The sequence below is a fragment of the Hippopotamus amphibius genome, chromosome 11 (genome assembly GCF_030028045.1).
Source record: "Hippopotamus amphibius kiboko isolate mHipAmp2 chromosome 11, mHipAmp2.hap2, whole genome shotgun sequence".
Lineage (NCBI taxonomy): Eukaryota > Metazoa > Chordata > Mammalia > Artiodactyla > Hippopotamidae > Hippopotamus > Hippopotamus amphibius.
Genome location: NC_080196.1, coordinates 26,497,264 through 26,520,580, shown reverse-complemented (window position 1 = coordinate 26,520,580; position 23,317 = coordinate 26,497,264). Strand labels below are relative to the sequence as shown.

General features: G+C 40.1%; 1 protein-coding gene across 2 annotated transcripts; it reads left to right on the top strand.

The window, feature by feature from the left end:
- The first annotated feature begins 2,103 nt into the window (after positions 1-2,103).
- On the top strand, positions 2,104-23,226 carry FBXO9 (F-box protein 9). 2 transcript variants are annotated; one of them, XM_057699791.1, is made up of 13 exons: positions 2,104-2,317; positions 5,262-5,351; positions 7,972-8,127; positions 10,402-10,459; positions 11,872-11,971; positions 13,983-14,113; positions 14,933-15,047; positions 17,552-17,670; positions 17,867-17,957; positions 18,499-18,594; positions 19,011-19,104; positions 20,634-20,785; positions 22,630-23,226. In XM_057699791.1, the coding sequence occupies exons 1-13, from the start codon at positions 2,315-2,317 to the stop codon at positions 22,736-22,738; spliced, it is 1,314 nt and encodes a 437-aa protein (XP_057555774.1). In that variant the 5' UTR covers positions 2,104-2,314; the 3' UTR covers positions 22,739-23,226. The 2 variants fall into 2 exon arrangements, with proteins under 2 accessions (XP_057555774.1, XP_057555775.1); XM_057699792.1 differs by lacking the exon at positions 5,262-5,351.
- Positions 23,227-23,317: the final 91 nt, after the last annotated feature.

The window sequence follows — 23,317 nt, the reverse complement described above, 5'->3', positions numbered from 1 at the left end:
AATCCCTCTTTCCTCTGGCTTCTGTTGAAAAAACCTACAAGATACAAGACAGTCAAGTTTCCTTAAACTTCCTGTCCCAGATGGGAAAAGGTCATCTGGCCACTTGGCAAATGTATAACATTTACCTGCCTTCATGTTTACCTATATAACACCCAAACCATATGGCAAAGGAAAATTGAAAGCCATTATCAATGAAAAGATAGGGAGACAGGAGGCAGCCTAACAAATCATATACTACCCCCATGAAAAGTGATTTTTAAAGTATTTAAAATGATCACTTTTAGTCAAATTCAGTTGTCAAAGCAACTGAATGGGCAAATGGACTGTCTTGGTCTTTCTTTAACAAGGGTCCACTGGGCTAGTAAGTGGTTTAGGTCCAGTAGTCCTAGCCTTGGGAAAATTATAACCATGTAAGTATAATACAATGAGATAATACAACCCTGTAAAGAGGTCTAGTGGATACTGATCTAAAATTGAAAATTAGTAGCTATGAAACATAACATTTTTAATAAAATAGGTGCTCAATTTATTGTTACAAATACTAATTATTATTTTATTAAGCTTTATTGTTTATTTACTAGAATAATAGAAATCATCTGTGCTAACTAACCAAGCATTCAATAAGTTTAATGAAATAGACTCGTTCTGAAAATATTTCAATACCCCATTCCTCATTTGCGAAACTGATCTTTTGTATTCAGAATTCACATATAACATTTTCTTCTATTATAAATCCTTACATCTAATCCTCCTCCTCAGATTTAAATTTTAAAATACAATTTAAAAGAGGTCATTGGGAGGAAAATCATCCTTAAAAGACCTAAGCCCTAGAGTCTCCTTTAAAAACTAGTAAATTTTTAGTCTCCGTTAAACAAGAATGTACTTTTTACAGGTAGCTGACTTAGGATGCAAATGAAAGCACACCCATCAGAAGGATGGATCCTAATATTAAAAGATAGCAGTTGGGGCTTCCTTATTGTAGCTCACCATTCTGTACCCCTCCCATCTTTTTTTTGCTTTATTTTTCTGCAGAAAAAATGTACTGCATTACCAAGGTCTAAAGAGAATAAAATAAAATAATGGATGAGATTTAAACCCTTGTGAACTCGTGGAACCACGAGCAAGATCTTGAAAACCTAACTATTAGTACCCCACACCTAGTAGAAAATTTAGAAACTTCATAAATGTCTGCTGAATGAAAGTAAGAAGCTCCAAGACTAGGTTTACACAGAGCAGAGCGCAGGCAAAATTCTGTAAGACAATGTAAAGTGTGGGAAAATAACACACCGCCTGACAAACAACAGTGCCTTCTGCGGAAGTGAAATCAGGTGTTTGGGCTTTAAGAGGCGGGGCCCGGATGGCGTGTGAGTGCCGCCGCTCGAGGCGCAACGGCGGACTACAAATCCCAATGTGCCTCGGGAGCCGTCGCCGCAGGTCTCGCGGTTCGCAGCCGTAGAGCCGCAACGTTCCCCCCCCCCCCACACCCCACATTGCATGTTGGGATCTGTAGTGAGACGTGCGTTATGGGGGTTAAGTGTCGTCTTCTCCTGCTGCTCACCTGAGCGCATCTTTTTCTCAACATCCAGAACCGTGTTTTTAAAAACTGTAGTCGTTATAACAGCCTGTGACGAGTGTGGAATTTAACTGTTTCCCTGCAATCCCGGAGTGGTACTGTAGCCACAGTCGCCCAGGACCGTGTAGTGACCAACCGACCGGAGCACCGAATTCGATGCCTTAGGGCCGCTTGCCTTAGGGCCTCAACTCTAAATTTGAGTTAAGTCCTGTTCAAGGTTGCATAAGTTCACCGAGCCGAAGACTACGTTGAGTTTGGCCTTCAGCAACCCGGTGACCTCACCCGGGCTGTGCCTCGCGCACCGGAGCACAGCGCGCGGGCCGCGGCGGCGGCGGCGGCGGCGGCGGCGGGTCAGCACCGCGCATGCTCGCTGCGCCGGCGCAGGGTTCCGCAGCAGAGGGGCATCTCCGCGGCAGCGTCTGGGGTCTCCGACAGGGCGGACCCGCCGGTGCGCGCACAGTTCTCGGCCTCGGCCGGCCCCTGGCGTCCCTGCGCCCCGCGAGTCCCCGGCCGCCGCCCCAGCGCGCCGCGATCTGGCCCTCTGCCCTGCGAAGATGGCTGCCGTACGCCGGGCCCGCAGTTACTGCCGCTGCCTGGTGCGCTTCTCCGACCGAGAACTCTGCTAAGCCCCGCTGCAGCAGACGGCAGGAGTAGACACCGGGCTCCCAGCGCAGCTCCTCGCGGGGGCGGTGCCGAGGGGGCACCGAGAGCCCCTCGGCCGCGGCCGGCCGGCCCGCCAGCATGGTAAAGCGCCGAGGGGCTCGGGCGGGAGGGTACGGGCCTGTGGGGAGGGGGAACCTGCGAGGGGTGGGGGCTGCACGGCTACCACCGTCCTGGGGGCCCTGGCCTGAGAGAGCGGACAGTGCCAGCCCTGCCCGCTCCCCGGGATTGCTTCTTGCCGAGTTCCCGCAGCGGGGGCTCCAGGTGAGCAGAGCCGGTTTGCTGGACGGCCGAGAAAAATTGTCTCTGTCTCCTCGGCCTGCTGAGGACATTGAACCAATCTATTCCCTTTATTAAAAGCAGCGAGCATAGATCGAGGTGAGCCGTCGCAGCATCTGAAATCGGGAGGGAGCCTTGGCGAGTGGAGTCACTTGTTGATCGTCCCCCCACAAAAGCCTGCCCACGAAGCCTCCGTTTCTGGCCCCTTAAGGAGTCCTGGGTTGAGGAGGCACCTGCGCCAGGACGCGGCAGTTCCTGGGACAGGGTTTTGGCAGGCGGTCTTGGCTGCTTGGGGCTGGAGGGATTATGTCTCATTTCAAGGCAGGGAGGGACCAAGCAGCGTCAGTGCGGTCCAAATGGAGGAACGGAGCAAAGCTCCAGAAATTGACAAAGCAGATTCCATGGGGCTACTGCCTGCTGGAATGTGTAGTCTCTGCTCCATGCTGCTTTGCTTTGGCTTTGGCATCGAATAAATTATCCATCCGAGAAACTAATCTTTGGCTGAAGTTCAGTGATTCAGGAGTGAAATGATACCAGACTCAGCTTATAGAAGACACCCAAGTGTTTATTGAATACATGAATGGTTGAATGAATTTATTTTATGAAGGCAGTTTGGAGAAGAGAGAAACCCTGACTGTGCTTCTAAACTTTCAGAAATAGTTCTCTGACCAGGATTAAGCACTTTAACTTTCTGTATTGCATTAGCCCCATCTGTAAAACAGTAAAATGATGAATACATGAGCTACTCTACTGAAGGGTGATGTTAGGTCAAACTCAATTATGAAAAACAAAGTGAAAATCTCTGGATGACAGCTGAAGACCCGCTTTTTTCAAGTGGTATTTGAGTTAAAAAGTGTAGTAAAACCCCAAATTTGATGGTTCTGTTTTTATCATCGTAGTGTCAAAATCAAAGTCTTAGTGGATTAGAGCTCTATTATAACACAGCTCAGGGAAGAAGAAAGATGCTGTCTGTATTATAGGCTTCCTGTCTCCTTACCTCATCCTTAGATATGCATTATATATCCTTATGGCATTTTATTTGTTAATTCATTTTTTTGAGCACTTATTATCCATCTGGCATAGTGCCAGACCTCAGATCTTGTTGCCAATGCACTAACTCTAGCGAAAGAGACGAAATCTCAATACAGGTCTTAAATGCTCTGATACCAGCACAAGTGTAATGAGAAAACGAAAGAGGCAAGTAAAAGGATCAGAAAATATTTCCTACTGGGATAATCCCTGAGCTGAATCTTGAAGGATGAGTAGCAGTAGCCAAGAGAGGAGGAAGAGGACGCAGGCATTCCAGATGCAGAGAGCAAGCAGCATGTGCAAAAGCGCGGGGCTGGAGAGAGCAGGGGAAGCTCAGTTGAAGTCAGTTTCGTGGGGCTACTGGTCTAGAGGTAGAGGCTGAATTACTGAGGTACCCCAGGGACCAAGGTCCTCTTCCATTAGCTGTCCTGAGAGTTTATAGTAATAAAGCAGACCCTTATTTGAGAAGAGAGAGAAATACTTCTTAGATCTATAAATTCAGACCTTTTTATTGTGTAATTTCCCATTAATGTTCTTAGTAGAAAAAGCTCTCAGCTTAAAGAGACTAAAAAATATGTATTTGACAATGCTTTAATGCTTAAATTTTCCAGTTTTCTGGAAATTCATCCGAGTCTCAGCCTTTCTTATTTATTTCTTCACTGATTTAATCTTTCCAGGGTGCCAAGCACGTTACCATATACTAACTAGTTCACATCTTACAGGCACCTCTGTTCTAAGTCTGGTTGCCAGAGATAAGATAGGGAGCCAGGCTTGTTTGTGTTGTGCTGTGAAGAGGAGCAAGTATGTCTGGTTGCTGTGCTCAAAGATAGGTGTTCATACAAACATTTTAGTCCTGGGAACAAATTACAACCCAAATTGGCAGTTGTAAAACACCATGTTTGGAATGAGTAAAATTAAATAGGTTTTATTATTTTATTTCTAACTAACCTTCAGGCTCACTTCCCTGATTGCCTCATTTCTTTATAGGACTGAACACTTGAAGTGTTGAGCAAGTCTTATTTGCTAATAGGTGTATTAGGTAACAGACTGCACCTAGGCAACATTTCCTTTTCACTGGAAGGTAGGATTCAGTTTTATTTAGCAAACACTTATGGAGAATAAAAGAATAAAAAACTGACCTGAGGCCTCTTAAGTCCCAAGCTTTGAACAGTAATTCCAGCCCAGCTTTGTTCCACTTTAAATCAATCCAATATATAAAAATCTGGATTTATAAAAAAAAATAGAATAGAAGGGGCTTCTTTACAGAAACCTTCACTATTACATGTCTTTGGTTTTAATGAGCTTTTCTGGTATGTTTCAAACATTAACAGACTAAAGTCATTCACACATTAATAACATTCCAGTTTGTGTAAAAAAGGGACAACCACATATAGACTGTATATGGTCTTAAGAAATCCATGAAACAAAAACTATTTGTTGAACTCTATACCACCACTGACTTATTTTCTGAAGCAAAGTTGTTCTTTTTAACCATCTACCAAAACATTTTAAGCTGGAGCCCAGGGAAGTTGTTTGTTCTACAGTATTAAAAAATTAAAGTATCAGATTTTCTGACTAGACTCACTTAACTTATCTGTGAAGAAGATAATCTAGAGAGAGGCAACTATATGTTTCACTGGACAGGTAGCTGAGTAGATGTAGGTTACCCAGGGAAACCGATTTTAGTGTATTCCTGAGCTTTGTTTATTTTCCCCCTCAGGCAGAAGCTGAGGAAGATTGTCATTCTGACAACGCTGTCAGGGCAGGAGATGATGGTGAAAACGAAAGCCCTGCTGAGACAGATTTGCAGGCATGTTTCTTCATTTGTGTGTTTAGTTTTTATTCTGTTGCTTTCCGTACATAAGCAGGAGTTGGTCATAATTGTGAATTAGTAGGTTCTTATTTGCATTGAATGTAGCTGTATTTTTATACCAGTTTTTAGAGTACTTAAGTTATAACTATGTTATGGATTTCTTTTTCTGTAAAAAGAAATATCAATAACTGCTGCTGTGTAATTCAATATATGGGTTTAAAGTGTTTAAACCAAGGCATAAGCATGACTAAAACCGATCACCTTAAAGAAAAAGATTGACAGATTTGACCACCTAAAAGTTTAAAACCTATATATAGCAAAAGACCTCCTAAGTCAAGAGAAGTAATTAACTGGAAAAACTATTTACCATGTATGGGAAGAGGATTGATATCTCTGATATAAATGTAACATCCTTATAAAATTAGTAAGAACATAGGATAGAAAGATAGGAATGAACAACTAATGGAAAAAATTAATATAAATATTTATTAAACATTCAAAGATAATCAGCCTCACTAATAATTTTTTAAAAATATAAATTAAATCTGCAAAGAATTTTTTTTTTTTAAATGATCAAGGACTTCCCAGGTGGTGCAGTGGTTAAGAATCCGCCTGCCAATGCAGGGGACACGGGTTTGATCCCTGGGCCAGGAAGATCCCACATGCCACAGAGCAGCTAAGCCTGTGCGCCACAACTACTGAGCCTGTGCTCTAGAGCCTGTGCTCCGCAAGAGAAGCCACTACAATGAGGAGCCCACGTACCACAATGAAGAGTAGCCCCCGCTCTCAGCAACTAGAGAAAGCCCGTGTGCAGCAATTAAGACCCAGTACAGCCAATAAATTAAGTAAATAAATAAGTAAATAAATTTATTAAAAAAAATCGGATTAGTGAATAATGCCTGTTGCTGTCCAGGCTATGAGAGCACTCACACAGTATACATGAAAGCATAAGTTGCTACAACTTTTTTGGAGGGAAGATTAGCAGTATGGATCAAAATGAAAAGCATACATTCCCTTTGAACCAGCAACTCTACTTGCAGGAAATTAATCCTAAGGAAGTAATAGGGGAAGTGAGTAAATGTACACATACAAAAATGTTTATTGTAGCATTGTTTATATGGAAAAATGGAGTATAGCCTAAATACCCATCACTTGTGTTAAGTAATGATGCATTCATACAGTGAAATACTCTGCAGCCATTTAAAAGGATGAGGTAGGTCTTTGTGTGTCGAAATAGAAAAATATTCATTGTAATTAGTTAAGTGCTTCTTACTGAATTTGTAATCTTTGTAATACTTGTGCATTTAGAGTGCTCCATCTAGTAGACATTAAGAGTGCTGCTAGACAAGAGAAGCCACCGCAATGAGATGCCCACGCACTGCAGCAAAGAGTAGCCCCCGCTCTCCACAACTAGAGAAAGCCTGTGCACAGCAACAAAGACCCAACGCAGCCAATAAATAAATTAATTAATTCTAAAAAATCTTTAAAAAAAAAAAAGAGTGCTGCTAGGACTTTCCCTGGCGGTCCAGTGCTTAACACTCCGTGCTTCCAATGTAGGGGGCTCAGGTTCGATCCCTGATCCGGTAACTAAGATCCCACATGCTTAAGTCAGAGGTATATGTGTTATGTTAGAAGTAGAAAGGTGGGAGTCAAAGTAGTGTGCAGAACGTAGAGAAAAATTATTTTAAAAGCTTCCATATTTTAAAGCTATTAAAAAAAAAAAGCCAGGACTAATATACACAATCCAATTACCAATGGCCTTCTTTGTGGGCATCTCAGGTCGGGTTCCCAGAAAGCAGACTCCAAGGTGGATGTAGGAGGTTTAAGCAGTGCTCTTGGGGTCAGCACCTGTGCCAGGGAGGCAGGGAGGGAAGCTGGAATGGGTGGGGAGCTAGACTGCTCTGCAGTCTCAGTGGGCCACCTCATTTAATCCTGCAGAAGTTCTGAGGACGGAATGACCTTTCAGAGTGGGGTCCTTTATCAGTCTCTGATCTCTGTCATTCATCAGGCATTGGGTGGGAACCGCCTGGTATGATCTCACTGAGGCCTTACCCACAAGGGCAGACAGTTGAGGGCTGTTTTTCGGTAGCACTCCCTGCAGTTCCTTATGGGAGGTATCTGGGCAGCACAGCAGAGCCCACCACACAGGGGGCCTCACTTTTATATTAAATTTTTTTAATGATATATATTAGAAAAAATAATTTCTTTTAAAACAGAATGGTTACTGAAAGGAAGACTTGGGGATCACATACAGAATTTTGAGGTGATATGTTCCAAGTGAAGAAATGTTTGAAAGCAACTAAGTTCAGTCCCTAAGTGATGGCTTATATTTTCATTTCCAATTAAAATTTGATTTTCCCATATCATTAGATTTCTCTGATACAGAGAATCTTATTTTAGGCAGATTTTTATGATTTCTTCAAAGTCTTAAGCAAAAAATTATCTTGGAAGATAACAGGTATTTAATGGTAGTATTCAGTAATTTAGTAATTTAAAGACAGTGTTTTTCATCTTAGAATGTGTATGTGTATGGACATCAGTGTTGGTTCTATTGATAGATTGTTTTAGAGTTGCACTCCTCTTCCTTGGCAGGTCCTAAAACATTCTTCTCCCTCAGGCACAACTCCAGAGGTTCCGGGCTCAGTGGATGTTTGAACTTGCCCCAGGTGGAAGCTCGAGCAGTTTAGAACCTCGACCTTACAGAGCAATGAGAGGCTCTTCACTGAGAGCAGCGGACATCAAGGGAAAGCAGGAGCTGGCGAAAGAAGAAAAGTTAAGTGTTAATGGGCGTTGTACTTGGAAAGATGTTGACAAGTGTGCCAGTGTATCCATCCCTCATGACTTTTTGTAGGTCTTTGGATGATACATTACTCCTTCTTTCCTACAGGTATACAGTCTTGCTGGAACTCTTTGGTAATATACACCCCCGAGATTCACTTGGTCTCTGAAAGTTAGATGCCTCTGAATTAACAGAAGCCCGAAAGGGGAAAAAATTGGTTCAAATGTTAACACCTTCCCAAAGGTCTTAATGCAATATTTTGTTATATTTTGAGTTGAACAAATTTATAATGATGCAGTGATCATTTCCTTACTCTGGGAAATTTTGAATGCTTTCTAATGGTTCACCTCTTTCCTAGTGCTTATCCACACAAAATACGCACAGCCCACCATTTCAGTTTTCACCACATTTGTGGCTCGGTATCTGAGGATACTCACCTTCCTTGTATGAAATGGTGTAGTGTTTGCATATCACCACACACATCCTCCAGTATGCTTTAAATCATCTGTAAATTACTTATAATACCCAGTAAAATGTAAATGCTCAGTAAAGAGGTGCCAGTGCAAATTCAAGTCTTGTTTTCAGAGCTTTGTGGAATTCTTTTCAAGTATTTTTGATCTGCGCTTGCTTGAATGTGAGGATGCGGAACTCAGGGATGTGGAGGGCTGACCGTATCCACAGGGACTGTTATCTTCACACCATCAGACCCAAGTTTTTATTTACAGCAATTTGCCATTAAATAATCGACATTACCTTGATAGCAAAAAACTGTCCATATTCGTTTTATTTCATTTTAATTTTGAAATAATCATAGATTCATAGCACGGGGGGTCCTGTGCGCCCTTCACATCCTCCCTCAACAGTGACATCTGCCATAGCTAGACTTCTAGGAAGTAGACATTGGTGCAGTCCACAGAGCTTATTCAGATTTCCAGGCACTTTGTGTGTTTGTGTATACATAGTTCTCTGCAATAGTACTACACGTGTAGCTTCATGTAACGACCACCACAATCAAGATACAGAACTAGGGGCTTCCCTGGCGGTCCAGTGGTTAAGACTCTGCAGGGGACTCAGGTTCGATCCGTGGTCGAGGAACTAAATCCTGTATGCCTCACGGTGTGGCCAAAAAAAAATACATACAGAACTGTTTTGTCATGACAAGGCCCCCTCTCGCTACCTAGTTATACACTCTCTTCCCCACCTCCTCCCCAGTCATTCCTAACTGCTGGCAACACTACTCTGCTCTGCATTTCTATAATTTTGATATTCAGAAAATGTATAATTCCTTTAAGGTTCATCCCAGTTGTTGTGTGTGTCAGTAATTTGTTGCTTTTTACTGCTCAATCACGTTGCATGGTGTGCATGTATCCCACTTTGTTTGACCACTCACCTGAGGGACATTTGGGGCGTTTCCAGTTTGGCGCTTTATTACTAGAGCTGCTATGAATATTCACATGCAGGTTTTTGCATAAACATAAGTTTTCACCTCTCTGGCCTGAGAGTGCAATTGCTGAGTTGTATGGTAAGTACGTTTGGTTATGAGAAACTGCAGACTCTTTTCCACAGTGTCTGTACCATTTTCTGTTCCCTCCAGCATTGTGTGAGTAATCCAGTCTCCATATCCCCTTCACCATCAGGTGTTGTCATTACTTTTTAATTTTAGCCATCCTGATATGTGTGTAGTGATACCTCCTTGTGACTGTAATTTGTATCTCCCTGATGGATAATGATGTTCATTACCCTTTCACGTGCTGTTTCCCATCTTTATATGCCCCCCTGTGAAATAGCTGTTCGTCTTTTCTAATCGGTTTACTCATGGTGGATTTTAAGAGTTCTTTATGTATTCCAAATACAAGTCCTTTGTTGAATATGTGGCTTGTAAATTCTTTCACTCTGTAGCTTGTCTTTTCGTCCTCTTAACAGAGAATTTCGCAAAGCAAAAGTTTTTGATTTTGATGAAGTTCATTTTATCAATTTTTTCTTTTATGGACTGTGCTTTTGGTGTCAAGTATAAGAACTCCTTGCCCAAGTCTCCCAGATTTTCTTTTTCTTTTTTTTTCCCCCTAAAAGTTTTTAAAGTTTTACTTTTAAGTTCTTGATCCATTTTCCAGTCGCTTTTTGTGTAAGCTGTGAAGTTGAGGTTGAAGTTCATTGTTTTGCCTGTGGATGTCTAACTGTTGTAGTACCATTTGTTGAAAAGGCTATCCTTACACCACCCGCACTCATTTTTAATATAGATTTTCAAAAATTGTTTTTCACTCTTTATAGGCTCGAGAACTCTTCCTAAAAGCAGTAGAAGAAGAACAAAATGGAGCTCTCTATGAAGGTAAGAACTCAGGTCCCAGGATCATCTTGTCTTGACATTTCTGAATAACAATCTTTGCTACTGACCAATTTTTTTTTTAACTAGAATATATTTGGTATAGAACATCAGTATGTATATTTGAGATTGTTTTTTAAAAGATCAAAAATAAAAATTGTATTTTTATATAACCCATCTCTTTCCAAAAAATATTACTGGGAAACGTCATCATACTAGTATGAGTAAAAATAACCTTTTTCTACATTTAGAGTTTAGTATTCATTAATTCTTCATTATTAAAGTCTTAAAAATATTGTTACTCATGAAAAATAGGATATGCTCTTTTTATAGGTGAACATTATTTCAGAGGAGGAGAATATAAAGGATAGATTGAGGAACATGTACATGCTTTCTAAATTCTAATTTACATTTTATGAGAAGGAATACTCTTCAGCCTTAATTGTCTTTCTTACTAGGCCAGTAGAAATGTGTAAGTAAACCAAGTGATGGGACTATTTACCAGATTAGGTTTGTAATTAGGCTTTCATTTTGTGAGAGAAAAGCTATTAATTGGGGCATGGAAAAAAAATGCTAGCGCTTGAGTTGTTTGAAAATGCCCCCCAAATAACATTTTCAAAATTACTGCATTTATTTGCAAGTTTCTTCTAGTGGGTTTTTACTCTGAGATATGAGAAGGGCCCAAATGGTGACATCCCTTCACAGTCTTTATTAGCCTGTGAGATTCCTGTCTCCATGTAGTTTATAGTAACTCACCCGGAGTAACAGAACCTGGCAGAGTGGACTGAACTGAATGGACTTTGTCTGAGGGGCAAGAACTAGTCGGCTTCTGCAGCCCCAAATTCTATGGTATGTGTCTGTGGGAGACACTGCTCAATGTTATAGTTCTAAACCACCTGGCCAGATTTATTTAAAAACAGGTTTTATAGGTTATTTAGCTAAATAAGAGGCAGCTGGACTAAAAGAAGTTGGATTTGAAGGGTAAATTCCAAAAAACCCTTCTCCTTACTCTGCTCAGGAGGAAGCATTTGATTTTCCTCAACTCTGCATCCTAGAGAGAAGTTTGCTTAAAGGTGTTTTTGTTGGGGCTACAGTAGTGGCATTTTCAAAGCCCAAAGAAAGACAACCACATATAAGATCACTTCTGACAATATGTGAGAGGCTGAGGAAAAAGATGGGCTAAAAGATAAGCGTAAAATGCAACATCTTAAGTTTCTGTAATGTGAGAGCTTTAGAAAAAGATTATTTCTGAATAGTAGGGTTTGGAAATAAGTTTGTTCACTGCTACTGTTGCATGTAGAAAAAGGGAATTTGGCAGTTTGTAAAGAAAGTTACCAAAGTAAACCACAGTTAGGGTAATCAAAGGAAATGACAAAAATGTGTGGTCATAGCTAATTTAGCTTTATTTCTTCTTTTAGCCATCAAGTTTTATCGTAGGGCTATGCAACTTGTACCTGATATAGAGTTCAAGATTACTTATACCCGGTCTCCAGATGGTGATGGCGTTGGAAACAGCTAGTGCGTATATAATTTGATAGACAGTAATATATAGAGTTCGTTAAAGTTAAGCGTCTTTGCCCTGTTGACTCTTAACATGATAAGAAGACGGTGCTAATTCTGTTAAGTTATATAGTCTTTAGTATAAAGATTTGTTTATAGTTATAGAAATTTTTTAATTAGGGAAATTTTAAGATTTAGGTATAGAAATGCACATTTTAAAGAGATGTAACAAAAATAAGGTGATTTTTTTTGGTTGTTGTTTTGGTTTTTCAATAAAAGCAGTGATTACTGAAAGGAGTAATTAAAGGACACATTTCCACTTTCTAAAACCTATGAAGTCATTACTATTAAAAATATAATCAGGCCAAAGCTAAAAAATGTTAATAATGATTGAAATTGAGTACATGGGGTTTTGTTAAACTAGTCTTTCTCCTTTTGTATCTGTTTGAAACTATACATTTTTTAAAATTCTTTTTATTAGGAAAATGTTGGACTCTAACCAGACCTTGTTGTAGATGGATTATTGTTAAGACTGTAACATTTGTTTAAAAGCACTGGGCCTGAATATAAGTGCTCCTAAAAGAAACCATGTTTCATTGTATAGATACCACTGGTATTATGTTCATACAGTAGGATTGATGGTTTATATGGACAGAGACCAAGAGAACATATTTTTAAGCTGATACTTTTGGAGCTGTTTGTAAAACAATTATAAAATTGTGTTGGCTTAATCTCTCTCTTTCCCAAAGCTGATTTTAGAAGGGAAGGGGAGTCTGTACCCATGAGAGGATGTCCAATTTAAAATGAGTGGTACCTAGAAAAATAGAATTTTGGTAATGAGATATTATATTAGTCATTATTACATTTCCTCTCTCATGAAACAGTTAAGAAGTTACCTTTATCGATAACTTACGCTGATTGCCTGTGCTGTTTAACTGCTTAGAGTATTAATGGTTAAGCTTTGGCTAAGCCGTATTAAAAATATCCCGATGAAGTCAGCATTTACTGCCTGTTGAACTTTTGGGCTAATTATATTGTTCACCAAATTAGATTTAACAGTATGAGGTGGTTCATACTCAAAAGGACTCATTGGGGCTTTTTCTAAACCTTCCTTAAATTTGGGTGGGGTCCTTTAGACCCAGCTCTTAGCCAGTTTTGTAAATACATGCCAGGTGCTATTAAGAAAGGTTGTATTAAAACATTAAAGAAGCATTTCTTCCTCTCTCATCCTGTCTCACAGACTCAGATGCTCTGAAAGTTCTTTAAGGATATGATTGTTTATTTTCTTAGCAGACCTAATAGGCCCTAAAAGCCTCAGTTGTCTTTTTTTTTTTGGCCTTCTGTAAGAAGCTGGTAGCATAGCCCTGCAGTCCATCTAGCCTCAGCCACATGTGCCCTTTGTTGTTTTATAAGCCTCATTTTCTAACTTCATCCTCATCCAATGTTTTTGTAAGTCTGATCATTTTTAAGGTCACATCAACAAAAATGAAAACTAGGTATTTTTCTAGAACTCTATGTATTTGTTTATACTGATAGATTATTTGTGGACCCTGCTTTTTAAAATTACATATTTTCCTGTCTAAAGGTAGGGTGATAAGGCACATGTGTTAAGTATCTTACATGACATCTGTGTATTTTATTTTTATCCAATTAGAATGGATTATGGTCACTTAAAAGGATATATTTACATAAGATTTTTAAAAATCATTTGAAATTTTTTACTAATTCATGAAATCTCTACTTTACCATAAAACTAATTTAAATCTCAACACCTGTATCCAAAAATTCTAATTCTCTCTCTGTGGGAATTAAGATTGCCGAAGCTTTTTTTCTTCAAAAAGTTGGTATAGCACTCTTTTACAAGGCAGGGTATAACGTTTATCATATAAAAAGAAAAGTAGTAGGAAGTTTGCTTTTGGATGATTTTTTCTAAAGCAGATTTGAAAGTACTGTGAAAAGTCAGTTTCTGAGCTGTGTGTGTGTGTGTAGCCTGGGGCACTGAGTTCGCTCACCTCCCTTCTCTTCTCAGCGTTGAAGATACTGATGACGACAGCAAGATGGCAGATCTCCTGTCCTGCTTCCAGCAGCAGCTCATGTTTCAGGAGTCTGCACTCAAACTGTGTCAGCCTGAACTCGAGAGCAGTCAGACTCACATATCAGGTGTGACTTCAGACTCCTTATAACAGTGAGAAATACTGATACTTTTCCTTAGATTTAAGTTTTCTGAACTTATAAGGTCAGCTAGCCTGTCAGACAATTGCTCTAGTTCACAGTATGGTGGGAGGGCTAACTGTAATTAATTTGTGTATACTACCGAGCTTTTCAAAATCTGAAGTAGAGTGAAGTTTGCAGCAGTTGTTCAAGGATGCCATTCTATTCTCAGTGTTGATCTAAGAGTGTGAATGTCTGAGTTGTTGGGGCAGCCTGAAGACAATAGGAGGAACACTGGTATCATCAGGCACTTCAGCCAAGTTGGACAGTAGTCAGTAGTCCTGAGATAGGCTGAGTGTTTAAAAATGAATTATTTTTTTCTTTTCATATGTTAAATGTTTAGTTAGCTATGGGACTTTTCAGAGGAGGACAATTGAAAATTTTCAAGGAGATGCAAATAACTTTCTAATGTTAACAAATGCAGTAAAAAATGCAGTATGGATGATGCATACGCATATATACTAGACAGTTTTTCTAACATACCTGTTTTTATTTATCTTGACGATGAAATGATCTTCCAAGGGAAAGGGGTACTTTATAAAAGTAGCTCCGGATCTGTTAAATACTGAAAAAACTAAGATATTTGTGTCTTGATGTTAGGAACTGTTATTACTTTTGGGCAGTTAAATACAGTCGTGCTGTAGCTCTGAGCATAACTGAAGGTGTAGTTTATAAAATTTTAGGGATACATAAAGATATCTGCACTGAGAACATGACAGTAGAGTGATGTATAGGAAGGAGAGTCACTGAGGGTGGTTTCTTTTGTAGCACTGCCGATGGAGGTCCTGATGTACATCTTCCGATGGGTGGTGTCGAGCGACCTGGACCTCAGATCATTGGAGCAGTTGTCACAGGTGTGCAGAGGATTCTATATCTGTGCCAGGTACTTACTTTTTTTTTAAGCAACTCTGGCAAAAAACATATCCACAAAGTGAAAAGACAACTGATGGGCTAAGAAAAACTATTTGCAAACCATATATCTGATAGGGAGTTGATATCCAAAATATATAAAGAACTCATACAACTCAATTGCAAAAACCCCCAAATAATCTAATTAAAAAATGGGCAAAGGACCTGAATAGATGTTTTTCCAAAGAAGATGTACGAATGGCCAACAGGTACATGAAAAGTTGCTCAACGTCATTAGTTATTAGGGAAATGCTAATCAAAACCACAGTGAGATGTTAGCTCATGCCTGTTTGAATGGCCATCATCAGAAAGACAAGAGATAAATGTGGATGTAGAGAAAAGGGAACCCTTGTGCACTATTGGTGGGATTGTAAATTGGCATAGCTACTGTGGAAAACAGTATGGAAGTTCCTCCAAACTTTTTTGAGGAAATTCCTCCAAAAATTAAAAATAGGTCTACCATACGATCCAGCAGTTCCACTTCTGAGTATGTATCTGAAGGAAATGACACTAACTCTAAAATATATCTGTACCGCATGTGCGTAGAAGCATCATTTACAGTAGCCAGAACATGGAAACAACCTAAGTGTCCATGGATGGGTTAATGGGTAAAGAAGATGTGATGTATATAAACAGTGGAATATTATTGAGCCGTAAAAAATGGGGAAATCCCACCGTTTGTGACAACATAGATGGACTTTGAAGGCATTATGTTAAGTGAAAGAAGTCAGACAGAAAAAGACAGATACTGTATGATCTCACTTATATGTGGAATCTACACAGAAAGAGAGCATAGACTTCTGGTTACCAGAGGTGGGGGAGTGGGGACTGGAGGAAGATGGTCAACAGGTACAAACTTCCAGTTACAAATAAGTACTAAGGGTGTAGTGTACAACATGGTGACTGTAGTTACTGTCGCCATGTGATATGAGAGTAGATCCTAAGAGTTCTTATCGCAGGAGACCTTTTCTTTTCTCTTTATTGTATCTGTATAAGATGGTGGATGTTCACTAAACCTGTTGTGGTTTATTTCACCGTAGATGTAAATCAGACCATCATGCTGTACACCTTACATTTTTACAGTGATGTATGTCAAATGTCTTTCAATAAAACTGCAAAAATTATCCTATACTTTTAAAATCTTGCTCTATGAAGAAGAATCATAGTTTAGTATAACATTTAAAACAGATAATCTTTTATGAGTGCCTTATATAAAAATATATGCTTTATTCTTAGAATCTAGAACTTTTTTATAGCTTTAGTTCTTAAAATTCAGATGCATTGTTTTTAAATAACCTGATCTCATTTGGAGTCCTATGTTTTGGGTAAAACATTTGAATTGCGTGAAACCTTTGTTTTTTGGTGATTCTATGTGCATTTCTATGTAACAAGTACCTGTCAAGCACCTAGTGGATTGACCCGGCCTTTTGAAATTGGGGTCTGTACCACTGTTACTCCATTATACTTATACATGAGAAAACATTGTAAAAAGGGAATTGAGAAAGTAAATGTTCAGGGGTAGGATAAAACTTGGCTATGAAAGTATTTATTAAAAGAAAAAAATTTAAATACATTGCAGTGTAAATCGGGGGTGGGGGGCAGTTAATCTCTTTTTTGCAGTCTGGCTTTGGTATAAGTAGTTCCTACGTCTTTAAAACTGAATGTTTCAGTTAAAATTATTTAAGTTGTATTAGAAACGTCAATTGCTGCACTTTTGGCAGTAATCCCATAAGGGCTTGGAGCTGTCTTCAAATTCTGTCTCCAGTCTGACCATTTCACTGTGTGTTGAATACCATTCTGGCTTAGCGACCCTTAGGCCTGGTCTGGATTATGGCATTGGCATCCTGTGTGGTGTCTGGGCTTCCGCTCTTACACCCTGGGAGCACATTCTCACAGAGCACCAGAGTCATGTTTTAAAAGCATCAGTCATGCTCAGAACCCTCCAGGGGCCTCCATTTCACTCAAACAGCCACTCCCGCCTGCAGACCACTACCTTACCTGCCCCTGACCACCTCTCCACGCGTGTAGTCTGCACTTCAGCTTGTCACGTTGCTGCAGCCACACAATCCTTACTCCTTGATGAGCACACCGGCCACACTTCCCCCTTGGGCCTGCACGCTGTGACTTCTGCCAGGATACCCTTCCTTGTCATGTAGACACTGCCCAGGAAAAAACAGTCTGTTTCCCCACCACCATCGTCCTTGTCCTCTTACCCGGCTTTGTTTGTTTGTTTTCTCACTGAGCACACCACCTGAAATTTTTCTCTCGCTTTCTTGTTTTCTCGTTTGCTTCCCCTATAAAAGAGCATGGCCTTTGCCCTGTCCATCAGTCTGTCCCCAGTGCCCAGGACAGTGCCTGGCAGACATTCAGCCAGTACTGCTGAACAAAAGATGGCTGGTGGCAGGAATGCTTCTCATGTCTGAGTGTGGCTGGGGACTTGCCTGTTACATGTATTGATGTTGTGCTTTTATTACCTAGAGACCCTGAAATATGGCGTTTGGCCTGCTTGAAAGTTTGGGGCAGAAGCTGTATTAAACTTGTTCCATACACATCATGGAGAGAGATGTTTTTAGAAAGGCCCCGTGTTCGGTTTGATGGTAAGTTGAACTCTTTAGAGCAATGGTTGTCTGTTGTGCTGATTTTGAGAAATACACAGTCTTAATTTTCTATAACAGACCTGAGTACTATAAGCATATTTAAAGGAAACTACAATAAAAATAAAGCTGGAAACGTGTTACATGATTGTAAAAGTTTTTTATTATGTTCTTTTTAAAAACCTGTTTCTTTTTATAGGTGTGTATATCAGTAAAACCACATATATTCGTCAAGGGGAACAGTCTCTTGATGGTTTCTATAGAGCCTGGCACCAAGTGGAATATTACAGGTACAACTGTAGTAAACTGAGTGAGTGACAAATTCTCCCCCTCCAAGTGTTAGTCCGGTAGTTATTGGGCATGTCGTCTTTGTGGCTTTTGCATTTATCCACAGAATGGCCCTCAGTATTTTTATCCAGTGCTGTAACAGGAACTGCTCTCAAAGAACCAGTAGGTTAAGATAAATCAGTTAATTCCTCCTGGCCTCTAAATCTAAGAATTACTTTATACTTTAGAGCTCTCCCTTGTCTTCTGCCTGTTCAGATAGCTTGTGCTATTTTTCAGGCTTATTGTTGACCAGATATTAGTGTCACTGAGAAACAACAGGGCTATGCTAACAACTGTGTCGTAGCATTGGGCCTCACTTTTGTTTGACATTGATTAGTGCTGGCCTCACAGGTCACGTTTGTGTCAATGATGTTTTGCCAGTTCTTTGGCCCGTGGTATTTTCATTTTGGTTACACAGCTGTGAATAAACAGGTTTGGGTACCAGTAAATGAGGATGTGTTTTACCTTTGCATGTGGCGTTCTGGTGTTTCCCTTGTTCCGCAGGTACATACGGTTCTTCCCGGACGGCCACGTGATGATGCTGACCACCCCTGAGGAGCCCCAGTCGATCGTGCCGCGTTTGAGAACCAGGAATACCAGGTCGTGTTTCTGTAGTTTTCTATCCAGCCCACACTTTAGGTGGTAACTTAATACTGGGTGATTAAAGAAGCAATCATGGGGGCACTTGTGAAAAATACCAGTCCCAGGAGTTCCATGGTGGTCCAGTGCTTAGGACTTGGCGCTTTTACTGCGGAGGGTCCAGGTGCAAGCCCTGGCCGGGGAACTAGGATTGCACAAGCCACACAGCGCAGCCAAAAAATACCGATCCCTGGGCCTCTCTCTAGAGATGTCCTTTAGTAGGTCTCAGAGCCTTGGAAACTAGGTTTACTCACATCCTAGCTGATTGTCCTCAGGCCAGTTGAGCAAACACTTCCAACCCATTACTTTTTCAATTACTTAAATAAATACACATTACTAATTAATAGATTTAAAGTGTATTTTTTTTTAATTTCTAGAACTGATGCAATTCTACTGGGTCATTATCGCTTGTCACAAGATACAGACAATCAGACCAAAGTATTTGCTGTAATAACTAAGAAAAAAGAAGAAGTGAGTATGCAAGGTGGAATTGGTAGTTTTCTTTTAATTTCTATACCTGCTTATTCAAGCATTCTTGATTAGAAAGGATGAAAAATAGTGTTTCATAACTTACGCTGTTGTACAAAGTGGGTGTTGACTTACAGCGTATCTGCAAGGCGGTTTCTAAAATGCGGTTATTTCTTATTGGAACAACTTATTTGTTTTTCTCCAAGTTTCCTTTTCTGGTCCAGTTTTTTTACACATGAAAATGTAAAGCCAGAATTTCCTGTGAAATAACTAGTACAGTTATATATGAGTATGTTTTTGGCTTTTCTCATTTTGAATCCTGGGAGATTTTCTTCCTAAAGGGACTCATATAGATTATTCTTTCACAAGGATATTTTTAGAATTTCAGTTTCTACTGGAAATAAGCTAAAGTGAGATAATTTCCTTCTTCCTGTTCTTGCAAAAGGAAAAAAAAAATGCCAAGCAAATACGATGGCTGAATTGTTACATTCTGGAGTATTTTAAACTCTCTTAACAGATTAAGGGGCTAATTTTTTTCCACAACTTTTCTCCATGTGCATGTTTTTCAGTCCTGGTTAAAAATCATAATGTGTACTCAAGCAGTCAGTTGTGAGGCAGTTGGAGTAATACTTGCCTGTTGCTTTTATAATTAATGTAGTTTTTGAATGTAGTTTCTCTTGTGTTAAATCCCTCCCCCACACCCCCAGCACCATGTATGGGAATAGTTAAGGCAGGTTTCATCTGGGAGTCCTCTGGCCCTTGGCTGTGGCCTCTCTGGCTCCCTCTGGCTCCTGGAATTGGGGGCAGCAGTCTGAGGGGCAGAGATGCTTGCTGTCACTGTGACCTTGGCCATGGATTTCCTGAGGTTAGAGCTGGGGAGTTGTGAGGCCTAGTTGTTTAGATTTTATGTATTAAGAGAGTTTAGGAGCTCCCATGCTGACGACCAGTATTCTCTGCAGAGTATAATACAGTGAAGCCATGTGTAGTGTCGACATTCTTGTGTTTTTAGCAGTATTTGCAGAAGTGTGATTCCAATGAACCTTGTCACATCTGTTTCTCCATTGACTACTTTACTCTTATTGTGAAAGATAAGTTATACTCTGTGCTTTTTCTGCAGCCTTCACCAGTTCATCACTTTCCCTCTTTAAAAATTCCCAAGTGATTTCCAGTAGAAGGAAATACTAGACCTAGACATGGGAAACGAGAGTTTTAGTTTGCATCTCTGACACTGACCCTGGGCTGCCCGCCCTGGGTCCTCATCCCGTCGGCCATCACATGGCAACTCTGCCGTTGCCTGTCACACATGGGGTTGTCGTGACATTTGAGATGATCGTGATGGAGGGAAAAGTGTTCTGCTTTTAGAGTCCTTCACATTTTTCCAGGCACTCAGACAGTCTCAGTTGATACACAAGATAGCTGTTTACTGTGTGCAGATATTATGTAACTTAACATGTTTCTAAGGTATTTATGTATAGAGGTAGCTCCACCCACCTCTGTGTCTCACTGTTGCGCACACACCTCTTCTTTTACAGAAACCACTTGACTATAAGTACAGATATTTTCGCCGTGTCCCTGTACAAGAAGCCGATCAGAATTTTCACGTGGGGCTGCAGCTGTGTTCCAATGGCCACCAAAGGTTCAACAAACTCATCTGGATACATCACTCTTGTCATATTACTTACAAGTAGGTGAATGCAGTAAAAATCCCAAGGTTGCACATTAGATGTGTCCTTCCTGTCCAGCTGAGGGGCTCTCAGATAGGGTTTGATTCCTCAGAGGTAACATTCGATTACAAAGCAAAACCACAGCACAATACTCCTGCAAATCAAGAAAACGGCCAACTTGAAAAAAACTAAAAGTGGACCTGGAAGTGGAGCGTCTGGAGCTCCTGCCCATTGCCCAGGGTAACGGTGGGCATCTCCCCTGTGGGGTTGAGAACAGCTTCCGTGAGTGGGACGGCACCCGGGCACTAAACTGTCCGTGCGTGACTTCATTCATTGATTTACTCAAGGCAGTTGTAAAACACCAGACCTGTTTTTCTTCTCCCATGTTTCAGTCTTATCATTTTTCACCTTATTTCCATTTGGTTTATCCCCAGGGATTATACCCAGATTGAAAATAAGTTGTAGTTAGGAAAGTAAGTCTGCTGAAAAGATCTCTAAGTCTGTTCATGGTTCCTACTGAAAGCTCCTTGTCCTATGAGTTAGGGTTTACCTGTATGAAATAGTTAATGAACAGATGAGAATGTGTGAGGAAGGAACGGTGTAGAAATGAGTAAAAGGAATTCGGAATGTGAAATGTCAGTTTGTGTGGATACTGGCATTAGCTGATGTTAGGTTTGAGAGAATATTGGTGTGTACCTGAGGGTCTCCATGCCAGTTGGATCCAGAATTTTGAGAGGTGGGTTGTAAGGCAGCTTCCATTAGCCTCCTTCACAACCTCGACCACGTTGTTGAAAACTTTTTCTGTCACGTTTCCACCTTACGAATGACTTTTCCCACTCATCTGAGAGGTCCTGACAGTGGAGAAAGAGCATTTTCCTCTCTTCTCACCCTCATCAACCGGTCCTACTATGCTCTTTTTGCTTCTCTGAGTAATCTGTAAAGTGGAATTTTTTTCTTTTCAAAGAAAGAGACCAAACCCAGAAGTAGGAAAAAGCATCATGCCTTAGGAGAAAAAAATGTTATTTGTAACTGCTCATGATCACGTCGACTTCCTTATGATAATATTTATAGCCACTTGAATTTTCTGTTTTCTTTCTTTTTTTTTTTAAGGAAAAAAATAAAAGGCTGTGGTAATACAAGTTGTCACCTGTTTCTCCTCCCCAGCCTGAAATTTTGCTGTTAACCATGCCAATATTACGAGGGTGAGTCAAAAATTATCCACACTCTGGTTATATTAAAACTTCTATAAATTCTGCAGCCAGAGTGTGGGTAATTTTTGACTCAGCTTTGTAAATCATTAAGTTCTCTTCTAGGATTATAATTTTTTCTAAATATGTTTTAACAAGAGCCTTAAAATGTCTATAGCCTTTCACTTAGAAATCCTACCTTGGGAATCTCTTCAAAGGGCATAATCAAAAATATCACATCATTTTAAATGGCCAAATATCAAAAGCAACTTAAAATCTCCAACAAAAAGAGAATTAGTGGAGTAAGCAGACAGTGAAATACTATGCAGCCACAAAAATGGCTTCTGAAGAGCATTTAATGATATGAGGAAATGCTTATGTCATAATGTTTAAAAAAGCAGGATGACTAGTGGATCTCAGCAGTAAAGCTCAGTAGTGAGGTTGAGGTGCCTGGAAGAAATGCTTCTTGAGGCCTTATCTGGGTGATGGGATGACTAATTTTTCTTTAAATTTTTCTAAATTTTTCAAATTTTCTACGATACACCCATATCATTTAGAATTGAGATGAATTAAATAAAAGGCTAATGCCTAAAATAAACCCCCCCCCTAAAAATAGGCCAGGATTTTAAAAGAGTTGAAATCTCCTTGTAACGAGTGAATCTGTGCTTTCTTTCCAGATCAACTGGAGAGACTGCGGTCACAGCTTTCGAGATCGACAAGATGTACACGCCCCTGCTGTTCGCCAGGGTGAGGAGCTACACTGCCTTCTCAGAGAGGCCACTGTAGCCCTCACGTCCGCCCTTGCTACAATGCATGAATAAAAGTATATAGAGAAACAGAGCACCTAAGTTATAAATGTACATATATTATATATATATGGAATTGGAACTTATTTTACATTGTTGGAATTCTTTCAAGAAGAGTATAAATTGATTATTTTTTTTATTTAAAGGGAGAGTTGATTCTTGGGGTGTTTGTTTTGAAATTAAGTTGAAGTTATTATAAGTTTCAGTACATTTATGTTGTGAAAAACCATATAAGGTTTAAATCATGCCCTTTTTCAAGCAGATTTCTGAGCAGACTCTGTCCCATAAGGTCGTCTTCTGACTCATCAGCCCAGTATTTAAATGCATCAGGGGAGCACCCCATGGGATCAGCACTTATTTCACGCATGACATAGTGTCTTTTCACTAAAGGCTCAAAATGTGGACACCTGTTCTGGATTTGTTTGAAACTGTTCAACCAATAAAGATCATAAATAAGTGTTTCAAGGATATATATTTGGAGAGCCTTTTTAAAATGTCAGAATGATAAACAATCCTAAGGTAACCAGTGAAGGCTCACGAATGAATCAGTGCCTCTTTT

What these genes read in the sequence shown, in the direction of transcription:
- FBXO9 (XM_057699791.1), top strand. An exon ending in AAATGGAGCTCTCTATGAAG is followed by an intron (nt 10,460 to 11,871) that starts GTAAGAACTCAG and finishes TTCTTCTTTTAG; the next exon opens with CCATCAAGTTTTATCGTAGG. An exon ending in GATGGCGTTGGAAACAGCTA is followed by an intron (nt 11,972 to 13,982) that starts GTGCGTATATAA and finishes TTCTCTTCTCAG; the next exon opens with CGTTGAAGATACTGATGACG.